The 22331-nt window shown below is 47.0% G+C and overlaps 1 protein-coding gene across 1 annotated transcript in view; it reads right to left on the bottom strand.

The window, feature by feature from the left end:
* LOC134527888 (ribosome biogenesis protein BRX1 homolog) overlaps positions 1–8551 on the bottom strand; it is a 53208-nt gene extending 44657 nt beyond the window's left edge. Inside the window, exons 1-2 of the mRNA XM_063360890.1 lie at positions 8327–8551; positions 2740–2895 (exon numbers count right to left, since the gene is read on the bottom strand). Of these exons, the coding sequence (XP_063216960.1) occupies positions 2740–2895; positions 8327–8440 (270 nt within the window). The 5' untranslated portion in view covers positions 8441–8551. The remainder of the gene's footprint in view (positions 1–2739; positions 2896–8326) is intronic.
* Positions 8552–22331: the final 13780 nt, after the last annotated feature.

The raw sequence follows: 22331 nt of genomic DNA, 5'->3' as shown, positions 1-22331 counted from the left end.
ATCGTGAATGTCACACAATTATCCACTCAGACTATCAAGAATAGGCCTAGGCCTAATGTAGAGTAGCAAAACACATTCGATACTGAATCGCTTAGTCTCACAAGTTTCACCGTGTTTTCATTGCACAATTAAGGAAACTGAGCTAGCACACACCCGTGAACGTAACCTATATTTCTAATGAGAAAATAATAAGAGGACCGCCGTTGATTTCTTCTGGGAAAAAAAAACACTTCTCACAATTGACTAAAAAATTTCAAATATATTTAACTGCTTCTGTAGAACTCTTGACTCAGAATAACACAATGTGTAACTATTTTAGCGGTGTTTTTGTTGTGTTTGATAGGCAAAAATCTCGTCATGATACCATAATACTACCAACAACACAAATTACAGTGATACAAAAACACCACCACAGCTGCAGCACTTTTGAAAAAATACATCTAAATAAATGAAAATATGTTCACTAAACAATCTTCAAAAAGTTTCCAGCATACTGGATACTTCAAAGTTATGACACAAACGGCCAAACGTATACAAACTACGGTGCCGCCGTTTTCTACAACTGGCTTGGCGCAGCTCGGCACGGTCCGGGGCCGGCTACCATGAAATTCGGCACGTCACAGCTGTATGGTGAACCAAACTTTACCGGGACTCGTGGCTTATCTATTACTTTGATTTACATGTACAACCCGCACCCCAACTTTCCGATTTTGTTTTTAAGAAAAAATGTGCTTGTGATACATGTATTAATCAATATATAAATATATATACACACACTGTGATTGCCGCACAACAAATTTCCCTGAGTTTTCCCTGTGTTTTTGACCCATTTCAATTTCCCTGAATTTTCCCTGTTTTCCCTATCGTTGGGAACCCTGATTAATTAATAGCGACTGCATGAGGGTATATGGCTCAAAAATGTAAATGTTTTTAATTTTAAATACCCATAGCACAAATTGAAATGAGTGCAACAGATGTTTGCTTGGTGTGAGAATGCTACGATGCTACGCATAATGCATTCTGCTGCCCCAGACTGACATCAACGACCAAAGTAGTAGCTCCAACCCTCGGAGACGTCATCCATTGTACAAAATGATAAAAGTAATTGGTTTTCATTTGTAAATAGTCTTTAACTCTTTCTTAATGTTCTCAGAGCCTGCCTTGGGTGACAGACTGTTTCAATAAGTATTTTTTTTAACTCCTACCAAGTCTTTGAAACCTGACTACATGATTTTCAGTATGGCCACAAGGGTGGTTCATTCATCTCCTAAACAGATTTGTGCCGTAGGGCTTTTCAACAGATTAATTTAGACGAGTAAGTGAAAGAACTGTTAACATTTACGCGAATAAACACGTGTTATGAAATTCCATATTACTTTCTGGACACTTGACGACCATCTGCGGGTAGCGGGCGTGAGGGAAGCCTGAACAGCTCATAGTAACATGTCCTAATGTAAGCGTACCCAATGCTGACAGCAGTTCAGGTTCTGGTAAATGTGTTTAAGGAGGGTCCCAATCTTGCTTCACACACGGATCACATCACTCCCTGAGAGGTGTCTGTGCTGGGTCCATCTGCCCTCAACATACGATCATGTCCATTTTAACATCTTTTTGTAACTTCGCGAAACGTAACCCTTTGCCTTACAACAAAAGTATGCAAAAAAAAGTATACTACAGTATGCAAAAGCATGGAAAAATTTACAAGTATCGAAAATATACAAAATCATACGCTGCTGCTCCTGCCATCTGTAACCAGGTGTAAAGATGTTTCAATACAAAACAAACTCACTTCTCTTACCCTGTGATGATCGGCTGTAAAAAGCATTTCCCTTCAAAAACATAACTAAGGAAAAACCAATATTTTTCAGTATAGTATGCAAATGTTTGGTGAAAAATAAAATTTATATTTAGTCATTCTAAATTAAAATTGGAAAAACTGACCTTCAAATTCTTAATTTTCTACTCGTTCCAATTTTCGTATGCAAAAAACGTTTTTTAGTTTAGGTCAATTTTAGCAGGGCCCATTTTACACATAACAAAACACACACGTCTGTAATATAATAAGCTAATTCAAGCACCACAGAACTGTTCATGAGCCTAACATACTTGCATTAACACTCAGTCACTTCATTTCCTCTTTAATTTCTCTGTTCTTACAGCTGGACATCAATTAATATCTGTAAAGTATAATTAGGTGCATCGCTTAAGAATCTTGCAGCACAATTTAAACAGTAATTCACAATGTTCAGAAATGTTTCCTAATCTCATACAACACATGTTGTCACAATGGCTCACAGTGTTCCACTGTTTAAGCGAATACATGTAATTATGTAGTAAGTCGGTGGGTAGCTATAATTTAACTAATAACAATAGCACATACATAACGCGTTGCACAGCTCCTGATAAGTGAACAAGTAGATGACTACGTGCGGCCAGCAGACATAAACGTGGAAGTTGATGTTTTGACATCCACAGGCCTACGCCGGTGTATACCTGTACTACATGTAACTTTATATCATGTTTAAAATAACAATCTAACTTATTTACTTATTACTGAGAAATACTGGCAAAATATAAAAAAAAATATTTCACACTTTACATAATGTTGTGCTATACTAACCTCCTTTGTTTCAATGGAGGCCCCTCATTTCATGTAGTTTATAAATCAATGCAAAATGAATTAGTAATTGAAAAGGATACAATATTAGCATACAGAATACTGTGATAAAAATCTCATACCTCATTAACCACAAAGAGATTATCTCTTCTTTCCATTTTGTTTTCTGGTTTGGAATGGGGCATGAGAGTTCTCAAATCCTCCATCAAGTGTCGATCTCTGTGGGAGATTCCTCTGCAGGCAAACACCAGCACTCGCTGCTTGTTTATCCATTTGACCTGGCAAAACCAATAGATTGTCTTAGCAAAACACAGCGTTAATACTGGCCCAATAATTACAAGAAAAAGAAACATGCATGCTTTAGAGGCAATAAGGATTTCCACCAATAATCATAGATGTTTGACCTTACAGTTTAACAGCCACCAAACCATTAAAAAAAATATGTTGTACAAAACTGAGTACACATTAAAAAAATTATGTTCTACAAATGTGAGCACAAACAATAAAAAAAATTGGGATATACTAATACTACATATGAAATGGGCTTTAACATCTCATTACATACAGGTCGTTAAAGACACTGGGATGACAAGTGGATGGAGCACTGAAGAAATTAATGGTGCGGGAGACGAGAGTATCCCAAGACACCCACTGGCATACATCTGCCAGATTTCCCCAGGCGGGAATGATCTCAGATAGAATTAGTGCTGTCCACTCAGCTCCTTTGCTCCACTCACATCAAACATTGTAAATTCAATAATATTTGCTTCTCTGGCTGCAGTAACATTGCCTAAGAGGGCTTGCCACTATGATGTTTTTTAGGATGGGGTGTACGCTGCTGTAGGGAAGGAAGGGACAGTGTCAAGCCGACATTTTTGATTTTATTGAACTAGTCAGTGGCCTTGACCTTGTCGCACCCAAGACCTCCTGGGCTAGCTCAAATATTTAGCCGGGAGTAGCCATACATGTTTCATGAACACTTGCAGAAATGAACTGGATGATGAAAACATATGTAAGTTCCAAAACTAAATGTTACTGTAGATGATTGGATACTGGAATAACGTCTCTCGAACAAAAAATGATTTCTTCATGAAAACTCTCAAATAATTCTGATCACCATTTCCAGACCAGAAGAACAAATACATGTTGAATTAACAAACAAGATGAACATAACATCTTCACAGAATCCAAAACAAACAAGTCAACTGTTCATAGGTTCCGAAGGATGAATATATATATTAAAAGATAGTTCGCAATTATGTCCCGTGGTTGGACACGAACTCACGGTACAAGCCGAAGAACTTCAGCCCTCGGAAAAAAGACTAAGTTCACTCAATCCTTGTTGAGAGCTAAATAACTGTGACTGAAGTCAAAATATTCTCGTTACAGTTCAAAATTATGAAAATGAAGGTTGATTATAAGGTTCTCTCTTCTTACATTAATATGTTATTTGTGAGCCACCACCTGATATATGACCTACCGATACACTAACGAGGTTACGTGCAACTGCGTATCACCTGAGGGAAGTGACAGGTGCACAAACTCTCCAGCCAATCACAACACAGCCCTCACAAAAACATAGCAGTAACAAATTTCATTTGTAAACAAAGCAAACACAAGCAATATTTAAATACACAAATGCACATAAAAACGTAACTATACAAAGAAACAAACATGTAAAAATAACCTATGGGCTTATTCACCATAAAGCAAGCAACATATCAGAAAAACCTAAAAATCAGTGTAATGTTTGATGTAACACATACAGCAAACACAAGAAAACTTCTTAAAAGGAATAAAAAGATGTTATTTAAATGATATCACAAAACCTAAACAAAGTACTGAACATGATGAGACAACATACTAAATATTTAATTAAACCATTTAACATGTGGGAAGGACAGTAGACTGGGTTGTTACAACCTCCACTATAATCGTGTAAAAAATCCTGATCAAAATAGAAAATACAGCTATATAAATGCATACATATATTTTATATTTTTAACCCTACAACAGTACAGGGTCTGCCACCAGTCAGATTAAAACTTCTAAAAAATTTTCCAAAACAATAACAAGTAGCTGCCTCAGTCTCCGTTTTATAGGCTGCAGTGAAAATGACTAGTGGCCCATTACCACAGAGTAAGTAAAGAGTCATTCCAAATCAACTTACCAACTCCTGAAAATGGCTACAGCTTGACCCTCTTTGATTTTGTTTTTACTTTGCCAGAATGCTGTTAAATGTCTTAAAGGAATATGTGAGAAACTTTAATGGCCTAACTTAAATGGTTACAGAATCAGAGCCCAGTGTGTGGATGGCTGTGGACAAAACAGAAATGATTTAATTAAATTCTGTCAAGTTGTATGTCCTATAGCAAGACAAAGAGCTGAATTTTGACTTTCTATATCATCTTTTTGTGGGGAAGGAACGAAGAAATGCCTTTTTTTGAAAAGCTGACTCTAGTAGATTTTTTATAGTTGGCATCTTAAGTTACAGAAAATCATTTCAACACACACTTTTTGTAATAATTTGAATACCTATTTTTTTAGGTATTAAAATTTTTTTTTAGGAATTTATATTTTTGCTCTTTTTACATCGCCTACCTGCCTAAACCATGCTACAGAAGCCACGCTCTGGGACTTTTATTTTTTCTACACTGACAAAGTTGTTATTAAAAAATTTTAAATATGAAATTTTACTAATGTTTGGATGCAAATATCTGAGATGAGTACCATCCAATATGATTTTAATCAGTCACATTGGAAAGAGCTCCATTTTGACTTTATGGATCTCATCATCCCATCATGGATCCTCGGAAATAAAAAAATTTGCTTATACAAGAACAAAATTTGAGGCAATAGTAACAAGTTTTTGCACCTTAGGCCAAATCACAGTTCATGAATGATTTATTAAACAGTGACTTTTCTGCTGATACTTCCTATCAAGGTAATTTCATATAGTCGTGTAGTGTGATACTCAATATTAATGACAAAGACAAGCAGAATAAAATAAAGTACCTGGAGAAATGTCTGCTCTTACTCCCAACAGAAATTTTGAAAGGAATAGAGAAATATCACTTAGAAAATAAAGTCGTTGCTCTATCAGCAGACAAAACGAACAGCAATTTATGAGGGGTGAAGAGAAAAAAGAGAGAAAATGCACACACTAAATTAAAAATAAACTTAGCCAAATCTATTCTAGGCCTAGGATGTTTGGCAATAAATGCTATTCCAGTGGATGTAGAAGGAATTGTATCAAAACAATTTGGTATTTCTATTTTTATATTGTTCAAGTCACAAAAATCAATTCTGTGAATATGCTAATCAAGAATATAGAAAATTTTTTGGGGCATTTATCTGTAGGATGGTTATAATTAATGACAACCCTGAATAGACTTTTCAGATGTATGGGCTATTGAAATTGTTATTTTTGTCTGAAGCACATTATCCTGTAATGATCAAAACTCTCTCTCAGTACCCCAAAATGGACTTGTGGCTTCTATTTATTCACGGAAATTTTTGTTGGTTCCATGACACAACTAAAATGTTGGAAGTAGATGACAAGAAATATTATTGAATCCGCCCAGATTATGTATGATCTTAGGCAAAAGCTTGAAGCCTGAAAGAATAAGGAATTTATACCAGACAGGTTAGACCATTGTTAACAAGACTTGAAGAGGAAGGAATTGTATCTCGTTCATGTTATTTCAATTATAAAATTTAATATATTTAGAGCTACTGACTATTTAAATTTCTGGTGCTACTTTGCTAATGACTTTGAGTACTAAAATGCTTGCTTCTGAAGTAAATTCCCCTTAAGGAGGATATTAATAAATGAATTTACTTATTGAAAAACTGCTATAACTTTCAAAAAGATAAGGACAATTATTTGATGAAGTAACTTATCTTCACAATTACCTTTAAGTAAAGAAGAATTTTGGGGTACCTCAGCCAATCAAAAAGGTTGTAACGTACTTGAACATTTAAAAAAAAAAAACTCAGTTCTCGAACTTCAAATGGCTGAAATAGTAATGTCTTCTGGGAACAAACGATTTGGTAAATATTTACAATCGCGGTAGATGCCAAAAAAATGCTAAAAATCTGAAAATACTTTTATTCTGTGCCTTTTCACGTCCTCTTTTCAAAACAACCGGCGGAGGTAAGAAATTCCAAATAACTTACTTTAGGAGATATCGAATTTTTAAATTTTCATCACAATACCTGTGAATTCAGGCGGCAACCATTGTTTCTTGTTTACGAGACGAGTATGATTTTTTTTTCCGCGGCGTAGGTGAACGACTACATTGTTGCTTGTTTAGGAGTATCTATTAAAATCTGAAAATACTTTTATTATAGTTATGTTATGTTAGGTTAGCTACATTAAAACACTTAAAACACTATGGACGGTTAGTTAGGTTAGTATAGCTACATTAAAATAAACAGAGAAATATAAATATTAATAAATAAAACCGAGGTTGGCCGAAGGTAAATGGTTCGGGTGTAATCGGGAATGGCAGAACTTTATGTGTGTCTTGATTTACCGTTCGTGAATGCCTAATTAATTAAAATAGTCGATTAGGTCAGGTCAGTTACAGTATTAATACTTTCAAACTAAGCAGACATTATAAATTATTTTAATTAATTTTAATGGTTGTTTAGTTTTAAAGTATTTATAATGTAGCTGACCTGACCTAACAAACCGGGACAAAGGATGAACGGTAGGAACTCACGTAATTTTTTTACTTATTACTTGCGCAACAAATAAAACATTAAAATTTGAAACGTTAAAAACTCACATACGTTAGAGGCGGGTACATTCCTTTGCCATTAGTAGAAAATGATGTAGTCGTTCTACCTACGTCGCAAAAATAAAAAATCATAAACGTAAACAAGCAACAATGGTCGGTTCACCTACGCGGAAAAAAATCATACTCTTCTCGTAAACAAGAAACAATGGTGGCCGCCTGAATTCACAGGTATTGTGATGAAAATCTAAAAATTTGATATCTCCTAAAGTATTTGGAATTTCTTATCTCCGCCGGTTTTAATGTAAAGAGGAAGTGAAAGACCATATAATAAAAGTAATTTCAGATTTTTAGAATTATTTTTCGCAAATACCGCTACTCTCCATGTTCAAAATTTAAAAATTCCATATCTCCTAAAGTATTTGGAATTTCTTATCTCCGCCGGTTGATTTGAAAAGAGGAAGTGAAAGAGCATAGAAAAAAGGAATTTTCGGATTTTTAGCATTTTTTTTTGGCATCTACCGCGATTGTAAATATTTACCAACGATTCTGTTGAAGGGATTTCCTCAAACAAAAATAATATATGGACAGATGAGATCAAGAATGAAAGTACATAGTCAAAGCAATGCTGCAATTAAAAGTAAATTTTGGAGTCTCATGTGAATCTTTTTCCGAACACCTAGCCAAAAATTATATATTAAAGAAGATTCATTCTTTTAAAAAAATATGTAAAATAGTCCTACACATATCTATTTAGTATAAATAATTAAATTTAAACATACAAATATATAGGCTATGTATATATTTTATTTTTGGTTAGATAAATTATTGCCCATTTCCAAATATTTATAATTCTGGTGATAAATTAAACATGTACCCGGATTGCCTATTATAAAAAAGGTCCCCTACCTTAAACTCACAATATAAATCCGAAGTAAGGTATTATTATTAAATACACATAACCAACCTTTTTTTTTGGCGGTTCATCTGAAGATCTTGCAACTGGTGGAACTTGAACTGCTGACATAATGTCATTTTGAGAATCGTTGCGTTTCCGCTTAACTTTCTTGATTTTAACCATCTTATTAGTAAGTTAATCAAACGACCAGTTAACCACGAGACATTTACGTTCATAGATAAAGGATAATTTACGTTCTTCTTCTTCTTCTCCTCAAACAACGAATATTGGCCTACTCCTAAATTACAGCCATAAGCAAGTCTAGTACTCCGTATTCCACAGTATAAGCGAGCAAAGATTTATTCTCAGAAGTAAAACATAAACTTTTTAGGAATGTTTAAAAATGATACACATGTTGTAGTGATGATGACATCACAAGTTAATTATAAGGAAGCCTGTGTGGTACCTTTGGACAGAGATTCTCTAATCTCTGGCTTTGGAAAAGCAGATTAAACGGGAAATAAACATAACATACAGTGCCACCTGACGTCGTACCGACCATGGCCTTTAAGCCCGTGCTCCGCACCGCCAGTACCGTATCCCGTTTTCGGAGCGCGCCCCTTGCCCAGCCGGATTGAATCAGGCGAGCGTCCCGGGTGTGACCCCAATAGACAACAAACCTTATTAAAAGTCACCGCGGCCACTGGCCTTAATTAAAATGTCCGTGACTAGGATCGTGTCAGATTAGACGAAATCCAACTATTACAGCTCACAGTGAGACAATATGTTGATAAATACAGTCGCCAACTTGATGTCACATTTTAAATAATTAAATACATTAAAACCATTGTTAAGCCTTAAGCACCCAATTACCAGGTGCTACATTTTAATTGGGCACCTGAAACATGTTTTAACTGGTAATATAGTAAATTAAATTAATATATGTTTTTTGACGCCGACTCACAAAGAAGAGAATGTTTCTCTTCCTTGCGAGGCGGCCATGTCCGGCAGTCTCGAACCACTCCGCGCCGGGAACAGACGTGTGTCCGTGAGCAGCATCCAAGTTTCTTTCATTTTATTAATTTTTATTCTATACTAAATCTTTAAATTTAAACCTCATTAATTCATAGCTGCCCACGTCGATTCGGCGCGTATTTTACGGAACCGGGCCTATCCCGACCGCCTTCATAGTGATACCGTGCGGCAGATCGTATCACTTACGTAAGTGTTTCGCCTAATTTAGGAGCCCGCTCATAGAGCCCCCCCTGCACCCGTTAATGTTCGGCGCTGGCCGTCTCCAGCGAGCATCGACCCGCGTCCCGCGAGACTGCCGCGGTAACCATCAGTGTCGCGTAGTGGTATGTTTTTCTGTGTTAGTTTTGGTGAGAATTTTTGTAGCGAGAATGAACCGCGGAGCGGACTTGTAGAGTGTACCGTGTACCCACATGGACCCCCGGTGAAACTCACAAATTAAACGTATTCTCACCAACTCGTGTACACTAATTTTCCGTAATTCCCCGTCCTCTACACGTCCGAGCAGCCTTCACAGTCAAGCGTAGAACCATTCAGGTTACATTCAAGCCGTGTACCTGGCGGGGCACGCGGGGGCAGAGTACCCACGACCTCACACCAACGGCCTAGCAGCCCGCTAGCCTGGCGCCCCTCCGGACAACCAGAGCATCGCGACGCCCGTAGAGCCCGTCAGGTACCCCCCGGACCTTTCACATAGGTCGGGTGACGGCACACCAACCGGGGTTTCGGGTGCGATTCCCGCGGTGAGTCTAAGGAGTTGGACGTGAAAATTAGGGTGTTTTCCGGGAGGGCGCCAGGCTAGCTCTGTCGTCAAACTGTGAGTGGGTCGATCGGCCCCAGCGTGCCCCTACACTCGGTGGCTTGACTTGGAAAGTAGCGATGGCCGGGTTAATCCCTGCAACATAGAAAAAAAACCGACTTGGAGTCGCGTGGGGAGTTGCGTTGAAAAAGGTATTTGGTGATGACTATAGTAACCAGTCGTGAGGAATCAGAGACAAAACTTGAAGGCTCCCCACGGTACGCGCACGACCGCTCCAGGCCGCGAGCTGTACAGAACTGCCTCAGGGGTTGGCGAGCAGAGAGAGGGGGGACACTCCCTCCATGCGCCAAGGTTACACCGCTCGTCTCATCTGGGTGGAGACTTGGCGAGGGGTGCGTTCTGCCAGCAGGAGCCATACTGCGGGCTGAGGCCAGGCTAAGGCATTTGGTCGGTACGACGTCAAACCCCCCCCCCCCCTGAAGAAGCCCGGCCTTGCACGTGATCAGGCTATGCGGCGGTTTGCACCCCTAGCATGTCATTGACTCCCCATCCTGGCACCTGGGGTGGTTGCAGCTGGTGGAGCCGCGTGGAGACGTGATGAGGTGGTGGTGTGCAGTGTTGTGGTGGTGTGGTGGTGTGGTGTGGTGGCCTAGTTTTCACAGTATGTCCAGGCGGTTGGGGCACTGGGCGGTGGAAGGTGGTAGTGCGTGTACACGGGTGGACGAGTGTCCTCCATCGTGCCCTCGGGATTGCGGGGGCCGCGGTGTCCCCTCTGAGCCCTTCCGAGATCGTACTTGGCCAGGTACCCCAAGGGCCGCCTGTCCCTGACGGGTCTCGTCACTTGGCGTATGGGCGGTTCGTCGGGCGCTTCTGGTGGGTCATGAGGCATCCAAGTGGTGGTTGTGGTGGTGTTGTTGTGGTCTTCCGTCCGGGTTGTACGGCAGTTGCTCACGTCGTGGTTGTTAGATGGCCCGCTATAGTAAGGTTGCCTCCTTCGTTCGGGTGTACCCGGGGCTTCTCCTGCCTCGTCATCGGGTTCCTCCACACCGGGTGTTGTGCCCTCAGGTAGGGTTGCCGCCTCCTTCTCTGATGCGTGGGGGATCACTGGCCCAGCCGCACAGAGTTGTAGTTGTTGTCTGGAGGCGCCGAGTACCACGTCGTCGGGTTCATTGACGACGGTGGCGGTGTCTCCCAATAGGCTTTCCGGATCGCTCAGTGAGACGTTGGTGATGGTCACCTGTGCGTGGCGGGTCATCTGTCCTGGTTGGTGTGACATTGTCATCTCGTGCGTAGGATCTTATGCGTCACTTGGTGTTTCCAGGTTGTCGAAGGGCTCTTCTGGTGTCCTGGTTCGGATGTCGTGGTCATGCTCTCCGGTAGCCAGTTCGGGCTCATCTGCTACTGGTTGTTCGTCGTCGTGCATGTAGTCGTGTGTCTCCTCGTGGTCGGGTTCTTCCGACATCAGCTCACCCGGTGTCGTGGCCAGTCGTAGATCATCGTGGTGGATCTTCCGGATGCGCCGCCACCCGAGTCTGACCAGATATGCGGTCCTGCCCACATGTCTCTGGATTTTGTAAGGCCCGCTCCAGCGCGATGCCAATCCGGCACAGTAGTTGCGGAGGGCTGCCGACAGCGGGTGGACCTGGACGTAGACTTTGTCTCCCGCTCGGACTAGGGGTGGCTCCCACGTTGTCTTGGGGGTGATATTCTGCCAGTAGGTCTTTTGTCGTCGTTGTGCGCCTTCATACATGTCTGTTCTGCGCTGGTCGCGTTCCTCTGTCCCTTCTCCATCTTGCAGCATCCCGTGGGTGGCCCATTCGCCTGGGAGGTGCAGGTTACTCCCTTGCACCATCACGGTGGGCGTGTGGCCGGTGGCTGCGTTCACATGACGGCGGATGCAGAACAGGGCGTCGGCGAGGTGTTGGCCCCACTTCGAGTGGTCGTCAGTCAGTCGGAGTCGGAGTTGGATCTTCAAGTCCTGGTTCCTGCGCTCGGTGGGGTTGGCTCTGGGATGGTAAGCTGGGGTGGTGTTGTGCTGGATATGCACCCGCGCGCACCAGTCCTGCCATTACTTGCCGATGAACTGACTGCCATTATCGGTCAAGGACGACTGTGGGTAGCCCCACCGAGGCAGGAACTCCAGCATCATGAGGTGGATGATGATGTACGCCCTGGCATTGCTGCATGGATATGCCTCTGTTCACCTTGTGAAGATATCCATCACGACGAGTATGAACCTCTTCCCTCTGGGCGACCTGGGGTAGGGCCCCATCAGGTCGAGTGCGATGGTCTGGAATGCGTGGGTCGGTTGTCGTGGGTGCGGTTGCTGCTCCCCGTCGTGTCGGCGAGCCTTGCGGACCTGGCAGACCTCGCATTCCCAGACTTACTCCCTCACATCCCGTGCCACGCCGGGCCAATGGTAGTGTTGGGAGAGCGTGTGTCGTGTATGGTCCGTACCGGGGTGTCCTGCCAGGTCGTGGTCGTGGTAGAACCTCAAGATAGCCTCGCGCACCTCGGGAGGCACGTAGGTCTTCCACAACCCAGCCGCTCCAAGTGCTCGGTGCACGATCCGGCCGTCCTGGTCTCTCCATGTCGGGTGTAGTTCGTCTCCGGCTTGTCGTCATTGGGTCATTTCGGTTGATTGATGTTGAGCTGTCATGACCCGTTGGTCGACGTCAGATGTGGTGTCAGGTGGTAAGTCGGTTTGGTAGGTGTCGGTCGTGATCCATAAACAGGTGTTTAATGGTGAGAGTTGTTCGATGTTGGGACCGGGCGGCAGCATGTCATACCACTCCTCCACGTCGATGATCTCGTGTTGCTCGATTGGTTGCCGCGACAGGGCATCTGGCAGCTGGTTTTCTCGCCCTGGCACGTGCTCCACCACGAAGTCGAAGGACTGGAGGAGTAATGCTCACCGTATGAGTTTCCCTTTTCTGCCCTGCTTTGTCTGGAGCCAGTTGAGGCAGCGGTTCTCGGTCTGGAGAGAAAAGGTGCGGCCCTCGAGGTGCGGCCGGTACTTTTTTACTGCCCAGATCACCGCCAAACACTCCTGCTCATTGCTGTGGTATCTACGCTAGCAGGCCCGAACTTCGCGCTGGCGTACTCTACTAAGTGCTTGTCTCCTAGGTGGTCAACTTGAAACAGGATAGTGCCTACCCCTAAGGTGCTGGCATCTGTCTGCAGGATGAGTGGGCGTTCGGGGTCAATACATGCAAGGGTGTGGCAGCGAGTGTACGTGCTCTTCACCTCCTCGAACGCCCGTTGCGCTACGCTGCCGCAGTGGTAGTGCCTTTGCGGTGACAGCAGGTCGGTGAGGGGTGCGATTACGCGGGAGAAATCGCGTATGTATACCCTCAGCCAATTGATCAGACCGATAAATCTTTGGAGATGCTTGCTCGTATGTGGGGACTCCGCAGTCGTGATCTTCTGGAGATGGCCAGTCTGAGGCTGGCTCCCTTCCACTCGGTACCCAGGTGGCATTGAGCGGGGTTCGCGGTCAGGTGGTGGGTAGCGAGTCTCTCGAGCACGAGTGCTAAGTGGCGGCAGTGGTCCTCCAATGTCTCAGAGAAGACGATAACATCGTCTAGAAACGAGAGTGTGAACTGGCCGAGGTACCCTTCTAGAACCCGCGTCATCATTGCTTGGAATGTCGCTGGTGCACAATTGAGCCCAAAAGGCATGGCCCAGTACTGGAATCGCCTGCCATCAGGGACAGTGAAGGCGGTTTTCTCCCTGTCTTGGTGTTTGATTGGTACTTGCCAATCCCCGACTTCAGATCTTGCGTGCTGAACACACGGGCCCTCCCAAGGCCGGATACCGCCGTCTCGACGCTTATCTGCGGGGGTGGTGCGCTGATGGTTACGGGGTTGAGGGGGCGAAAATCAGTACAAAAATGCAGGGTACCGTCCCTTTTGGGGGCCAGAACGATACACGCGTTGTAGGGGTTGTTGGAGGTTTCGATCACCCCACTGTGCAGCATTTCAGTGACCTGCTCCCGTATGATCCTCTGCTCATTGTACCCATAACCCCGGAATGATTCATAGATGGGTTGGTCGGTAGTAGTCGGGATGGAGTGCTCAGCTACAGTGGTGCGCCGTAGGGGCTCGGCGGTCGCGAACACGCCTCGTCGTTCGTGCAGGACTTTGTTGATGGTGCTACGGAACTCCGGTGGTACATCGTGGTGGAGGTCGTCTAGGGTTATGGTCGGGCCTGATGGACTAGGTGTTCGACCCACCGCATACACAGCGAATCTCTCAGTTCGCCCCACATTGATTTTAGCTGGGGCCATATCCAACACAGCGTCGTGTTCTGCCAGCCAGGGTTGCCCTAACACAATCTCTTCCCTTAAGTTCCCCACAACAACATGTTTTCGGAGGCCCAAAGGCCAACGCACCCGCCTTCCACACATCCCAAATGTGCGCCCTTTAAGGGTAGATTGGGAGTCTGCTTACAGATCTGTATAGTCCAGAGCCCCGCCTTACTAGAGCTACCAGATCCAGAAAACATGTCCCCTCCACCACTACAGCACCCGCTGGGCTAGAACAGTGGCTTCACAGGAACCTGGAGACTGAAATCCCCAGGTGGAGCTACGTCCGGGTAAGGGTTCAAGTCAGGTGCTTCCACAGCCCAGCAACTAATTCCATTTTTTTTTATCCACTATATGTCCATTATATGCCCATTATATGTCCATTATACTTATATTGCCAGACATGCTTCATCACACTGCTACCCATCAGTCAATCCAGGTGTATCCATAATTGGGGACTCTCCACTGGGGCCAGTTCCCATTAGGGCCCTGACTTACCAGTAGTCAGTCAATTGCTCCTGGTGCGTGCTTTATACCCAGGAGAGCATATGCCAAGTATCTCAGCAGTGGATAAACCCTGCTCCACTAGCAGCTGCAAGAGGAGAACTGCTCACGGAGCTGGTGACCCATTTTCATCAGCCACTCGCAGTCTCACTATAACTCGCCAAGCAAATTCACGGAAGAGAACCCAACTCTCCTTCCGCACCACCACATTTGCAAGGTCATAATCACACCCAATCAGACCCAAATGGAACTTCAGGTGATCTCGAAGATCCTCAATTCTTTCACAATTGTACAGAACATGGTTGACATCATCCTCTGTGTGGCAATGCCCACACAGAGGATTCTCTGCTAGGCCAAATTGGTGGAGTTTGGCCTTAAAATTGCCATGCCCAGATAGAAGTTGAACCATGGCCCGCGTAAGTTCTATATGCTTGCAATGGAGTCGTTCTTGTACCCTTGGGAAGATCTCAAAGGTGTGACTACCTTTGTCACTTGCTTCCCAGTTACGCTGCCACTGCCCCATGGTCACTTCCCTGAGCCTTTTGTAGTCCTCTGGCCTGAGGGTGCCCGCAGCTTTCAGGGCAGCAAGCTGCCCCTTTTCAGCCGCAAGCAGATCCAGGGGGATCTCCCCAGCGAGAACATGCAGAGCATCATTGGATACAGTACAGTAGGTCCCGGTAACCGCAAGTAGGGCAGCACGCTGCGCCGATTGCAGTTTCTTCCTCATATGTACTAATCCTGATCGATGCCACCACGCAACTGCACCATAGGTCATGATTGGGATGAACACCCCCCTGTACAGACATGCCAGTGTAGGCGACGATAGGCCCTGGTTGGTCGGGGACAATCCTCGGAGGCGATGAAACATCACCACAGACTTCTGCGACACGTACTCCAAGTGCTTCGCAAATGTGAGCCGGTCGTCAAGTAATACTCCCAGATACTTATGTGTAGTGGTAAACTTCAGGCGCTTACCCCCCAGGCTCACATTTGGGTAGTGAGCCCAGGCTCTTCTAAACTTGCCCTTTAGCATAATGCATCTGGACTTTCCCGACGAGAACTGAAGTTTCACCGAGTCAGCCCAAGATGAAATCTGCCCCAAGATCTCATCACATTGCTGCTCAAGAGCAGCCCTGGAACCACCAGAAATGAGAATGAGTCCATCATCAGCGTACCCAAAGATCTCGCAACCCTCAGGCAGCCGAATCTGGAGAAATCCATCGATTAGTATGTTCCATAACAAGGGACCAAGCACGGAGCCCTGGGGGCAGCCCTGTGGCAAATTATTTTCTACCTCCGCATTCCGAAATTCCACCACAGCTATGCGGTTGCGGAAGTAGTCACACAACAAGGAATAGAGGTTCTGAGGACACTCCAGCTCTCTCAGCCGGCTGAGGATTCCCGGCCACCATGCAGTGTCAAAGGCACTGGCAATGTCCAGGAATATCCCCATCTGGTACTTTTCCGTACATCGCTCCACACCGCTGAGGAGGTTGTGTAGAGCGGTTTCTGTTCCAATACCAGATCGAAAGCCGTACTGACAGAAATGCAGTCCCCCCACTTGCTCAAGGTGGAGAGTCAGCCGCCTGTTGATAAGCTTTTCGAGGACTTTCCCCAGGACTGGCAGTAGTGTGAGAGGCCGGTATGATTTTGCATTAGCCGGGTCCTTCCCATCTCCTTTATATAGGGCTCGTAGAATACCCTTTTTCCAAGTCTTCGGAAATTTCCCCTCCAGTAAGGGATTTGTTACATAACTGCAGTAGATGGTGTGAAATCCTGGGGTAGACCCTCTTAAGTATCTCTGACGTTATTTTGTCATGGCCAGGGGCTTTCCTGTTTTTCATCTTGTAGACTGCATCCGTAAGCTCGTCCCCTCAAAGGGAGGAGTGTCCTCCGCATGATATGGTTGTGAGATTGCCATTCTGGTGTGCATATGCGAGTTGCTCTCCCCAACAAGAGAGTTATCAGAGAGAAGCATTCCCATCATCTCAGCCGAGCTCTCCACTATAGCCGTACTGAACTGATTCCCCATGTTCAGTCCATGCATCGCACTGGCCACTCGCCGTTTCTGAGCAGCTATTTTATATACAATTCCCCATGGATCCTTTTTACCTTCAGTTTCCAAAAAACTTCGCCATGACTCCAATCAGACTTCCCTTACACGGTGGATATACTCATGGCAGAGCTGCCGATACCGCAGCGACCCCTCCTCACGGTCAAATCCTTGCAGAGAGGACAGCCGACACCGAGCTGCCTTCAACCGCTTCCATGCACATTCTATTTCGCTTGTCCACCAGGGATTCCCAACGCGGTTGTTTTTGCATTGCCTCAGCACAGCTTCCGAAGTCTCCTGTATTATCTTCGTAATAGCTTGTGCTATCTCATCAATGGAGTTAGATTCTAGCGTGTCTTGGTACTCCAGTACCTTCTGCAGAAGTACATCATCAAATTGTTTCCAATTTGTACCTTTGTGGATGTAACAGGTCCTGGGAACAGTCTCAGTTATGGCATTGACAGGGAAGTGGTCTATACAGAATTGGATCATTCTATGATCGCTTGAGGTATGATCTGTTACCTCCCAATTTGGAATCACTCCCCAGGCACATTCCGTACATGCTGTTACATCAATAAATGTTTCGCTTCCTTGGGCCGAAACATATGTGGCCAGCCTCCCAGGCTGGTTTACGATATGCAAACCGTTTGCCAAGAGAAACCTGTCAACCTACTCTCCATTCCAGTCAACTACGGGTGAATGCCACAGCTGGGATTTGGCATTCACATCTGCACAGAGTATAACTCGCTTGTGCCCGATACTTCTTAGGATTTTATCCCAATGGTCCAGGTGAACTTGGACATCATCCGAAAACTTGAAGTAGGAGGAGACTAGGTATATATCTTCTCGTGCAGCCCCCGTTAACTGCACCACTATATGATATTTCCCAGAGAGGTGACCACATACCAGCATATCTATAGTCTCATTTCAGACTATAATCGCCGCCTGAGGGTGTTCTCCAACAAATACCTTTCTTCCCGTCAATCCCGACAGATTTTTGCCTACTGAATATGGCTCCTGTACCAGTGCAATGTCGATCTTATTCTCGCGGCATACAGCTTCAAGCTCAGCCGAGACAACCGAAGAACCTCGCATATTGAGTTGTGCACACTTAACCATAATCTATGCGAGAAGCCTCTAAGGCGGTCATCTTGACCAGAGTGGGACATGTGCGGGCAGTTACCTCATGATCGAGATCAGTGAGGTTCTCTCGCTTACAGTTGGCACTGCAAACCCTCGTGGACTCACACTGCTTATTAGAGTGCCCTTCTTTACCACATTGTCCAAATGTTTGTACTTGCTTACAGTTACCGGAGAGATGTCCATACCTCTGGCATTTGTAGCACCTCATTGGGCTCAGAAAATCTGTGACCCTACAAGAGGTGTACCCCAGGTAGATCCGACCCATCGAGATCATTGTACGTCTGGTTCTCGCATTACATTGAACCACCAGATGTACTTCCTCATTCTTCCTGTCCCCAATCATCCGCCTGATCTTAAAGACCGCCTTAAACTCCTCACGAGCTCCATCAGCTGGGCTACAGTTCTTTTTGTAAATCAAATCTGCCACAGCTTCAGTTGCCAGATGTCTTGGTACATCATAAACAATCACTGATGGAAGGAGCTTCCTAGGTTCGTGCACCCGAACCTCTGAGGAGTCCTTAAGCACGGATCGTATATGCTTAAGTGTGGCGTCATATCCGGCTTCAACCAACACTCCACCTTTGGCGACTGGCCTAATCGCCTTTATCTTGACTTCTTTTTTTGTCTTGTCAAGACCACCAACCAAGGCAGCTTTGGTTGAAGTACTCGGTGTAAGTGTGTTCACTGGATAGACAACCAACACCTTCTTTGCTGGCTGGATGGGGACAGGTCCCACTGATGTCTTCACCACCCAAATTGGTCCTGGTTGATATATATTCACTCCCCGGGCTTCAGCAGCGTATGAGGGACGCTGTCCCCACAACAACAGTGGTCACTGATGTAGTTAGCTCCCGAAGGCTTACCTTCACATACGCGTGTCCCATCATCTGGCCGGTGTGGGTGGTGGTTGCCAGCCGGAGCTCGCCCTGGTGTGGGCGCAAGGTGCTGGGAGGTATCAGCGAGGGGTGGATTAACACCTGGTTCGCCCCCGTATCGATGAGGGCGAGGGTCGGGCATCCATTCCCTCGACAGGCACGCGGAGCATGTGGTCGCTGGGCTGTGCGAGTTGTCCCATCCTGGGGGGTTGTTGTAACTGGATTAGTCCGCTGTGGCCAGGCTGTTGGGCGTGGTGTATGTCAGCATGGTGAGTGCGCTCAGCGGTTGAGCATGGTGTGGTGCTGGGGTTGCCGGGTCCTGTCGTGAGTGTCGTGGTGGGTTCTGTCGTGGTTGGCATACCTGGTCGTCTTCGGTAGCGAGGTGTTGTGGAGGCCAGCGCTTGTCGTGGCTCGTCGTGGTTGTCACCAATGCTCATGTGGCGTATGTCGGCATGGTGGATGCACTCAGCGGTTGAGCGTGGTGAGGCACTGGGGTCATCGCGCTCTGTCGTGAGTGTCGTGGTGGGTGGTTCATGTAGTGCTGCCCTTGTCGCGGGTCGTTTTGCCTTGGTCGTGGCATCATCTGGTTCGCGTGTCGGTATTGCGGGCGGGGGGCTCCATCTGTGTCCCCCCCTTACTCATTTCCAATAGTATCTTGGTTGTGCGAGGTGGTGGGTGTCCGGTAGGCTGGTTGTGTCGTGCGCAGGGTGTTTGCCCCCCTAGGACAGTCGCTGTGCCAGTGGTACGTGCCTTGGGAGCATCCTATCCTGCTCTGCGGCGGTTAATAACTCGCGCTGGCTTCTGGCGGCGTCAGAACGTCGATGCGTAGCGTTCTTGGCTCCCTGGAGTTGGGGCCCCTCGGTTGTGGTTGGGGTAGTGGTGCCTGGATTGCTAGCAGGTGTCGGTGGTTGGGTGGGCTGCTCCGTTCTCGCTCGGGGCCACGTGCACTCCTTCCCCACATTTTCTGAACATTTTGCTCCATCGCCACCGCGAGTTGCACGTTATCCATGATGGTGTTTACGTGGGTGACACGCATTAAAGGCTGGAGCTCGTCCCTTAACAGTAGGGTGATGGTGGGAAGTGCTCTGGTGGGCTCTGCGAGTGGTGCTATGAGCTTGAAGAGCTGTAGCTTGTGTGCCACGAAGTTCTCAACGGGTTCGCCATTTCGCTGTGTGTTCCCGTAGAATTGCATGGTGCATTGCACCATCGTCGCGCTTGCATCGAACCGTTGGCTGAAGGCCTCTGTGAACTCCTGCCACTCCATATCGAAGCGGCCTCATAGGCACCACCATGTCAGGGCGCTTCCCCGCAGCTGTTCGCCGGTCCGCCCGAGCCACTCGTCGATTGGGGTTCTGCTTCGCATGAGTCGGATTTCGCACTGGTGGAGGTATGAGCGAGGGTCCTCGTGAGATGCACCACTGAATTTGGGTAACCTCGATGAGTATGGGGCGGGTCGCACCGACTCAATGCGCGTGTTGGTGGGTCGTGTTGCTATGTCGTGCCCAATAGGTTGTGCTGTGGTTTGGTGTCGGGGCATGCCGTAACACGTGTTTGGCTTGTTCCCGGTGACTGGCACTATCAGTATGGGTTGTAGTGGTATTGTATACCATGTCTCTAATTTTTCCTTCCAAATCTTCTCCCAGTCTATGTTCCACTGTTTGTGGTTCGCTTGGTTGGTATTGGTTTGCGCTGCGCATTAGCACATGCTTTGCCAAGGTAGTTTACCTGTCAGCATGTCGGCTGTTCTTGGTTGCTTGCAGTGTGCGCATGTCCCGTTGGATGTTTGGTGAAACATAGTTGTGTTGCGACTCTTGGTGCTTTGGACAGCTGTTATCGTTGACGTGCCACACACTCCTTAGCGGGTCCGCGGGCTAGGTGCCTGGACAGCCGCACAAAGCGGAGATCGCGATTGGGAGGGCGGGTTGGTTGCGCGCGTTGCTCGAGTGGCCGGAAGAAGGGGGTAGTGCGAACACCAGCGTGAAGGTAGGGGTCGAGAGCACCCGGACTGCCACACAAAGCGGTGGACCGAACTGGCTTGGTGGGGGAGGGGAGTGTGGATAGCATTGCGCAGCGGCAGCCCAGAGCGCCGGACAGCCGCACAAAGCGAAGGTCAAGAATGGACGTGGCGGAGCAGGGGATGCGGATTGGCGTGCGAAGCGTGGGCCGAGAGTGTCTGGACAGCCGCACAAAGCGGAGGTGAAAACTGATCGTTAAGGGGAGGGGATGTCGGGCTGTGGAGTCGCGCTCCCGCGTCGCGAAGGTCACCAGGTGGGTCAAACACTGGGTCATCGGTCAGAGTGGGGATGCGGTGTTCGGTGACAGTGGTCCGCCTTAAGGGACAGTCTACAGCAATTACCTCGGGTCGGACAGCGAGGACCTTTTTACTTCAGTCCGGCAGGTAGGTGAGGACGTTGTGGCGCAAGTCCGTTAGGTTCAGTACTGTGCCCTGGTGGAGGGGCGTCTGTCCTAGAGCATACACCACATGTCTCTCCGCCTGCCCCAGGCTGAGGCGGGGACGTCTAAGCTGGACCGCGTCTTGCTGGGCCAGCCAGGGGTGTCCAAGCACTACCTCCTCGAAAAAATCCTGCACTACTACTACGGACACACGACTGTTTAGTTCCTGGGTACTCACCTTGATGTCGGCGTGTCCGAGCATCCGCCCGATGTGCGTGGTGGTGGCCAGGTGCAGTCCGCCGTTTCCCCGGCGCAAAGCGCCTCCAGGCACGAACGAGGGGCGCACGAACATGTCGCTCGATCCGGTTTCGATGAGCACAGCTGCTGGTCGGCCGTTAACCTTTACGGGGATGCGAAACAGGTTGTCCAGCAGGCGGCCCAGCTGTCCCAAGGTCGGGAGTGCGGGCGCCTCACCGGGCGCGGTGATGAAGGCCGGTGTGGGGGGGGGGGGCTGGAAAGGTTTGCCCTTATCCCGGTCCCTTCGTGAGCCGTTTCCTGGTGCATGCTGGTTGGTGCGCTGTGGTGGAGGAGGTCTTGCGGGTGTCTCCTGTCGCGGCGGTGTGGCGAGTTGCACTGTCCGTAATCCCCGCGGGCACTCACCGTGCCAGTGGCGTTCGCCACGCAGGCACCCCAAGCGACACAGGGGGACTAGTTCTCGTGTCTTGGTGTCCCACAGCGGTCGCTCCGCTCTCCAAGATGGCAGCGCCTCAATTGTTTATGGTCCTCTGGTTTGGTATGAGGGTGTGTCTCATGGTGCCGTGTTCTGCCGGGCTCCCAGTGGGCTGTCACTCCCTCGCAGGTCCGTGGCCAGGCCGCGCCTGCATGCTCGCTGGAGGTTACGCTCTGTTTCCCGTGCTTCTTGCACATACTCTGCTACATCACCGGCATGGCAGTGGCACAGGAAGGGCTGTAGTTCTTCCCTCACTAGGCCGGTGATGACAGGCAGT

This window comes from Bacillus rossius, chromosome 1 (assembly GCF_032445375.1).
Source record: "Bacillus rossius redtenbacheri isolate Brsri chromosome 1, Brsri_v3, whole genome shotgun sequence".
NCBI lineage: Eukaryota > Metazoa > Arthropoda > Insecta > Phasmatodea > Bacillidae > Bacillus > Bacillus rossius.
Note: the sequence above shows the minus strand (reverse complement) of the source record. Positions and strands in the feature narration are given on the sequence as shown.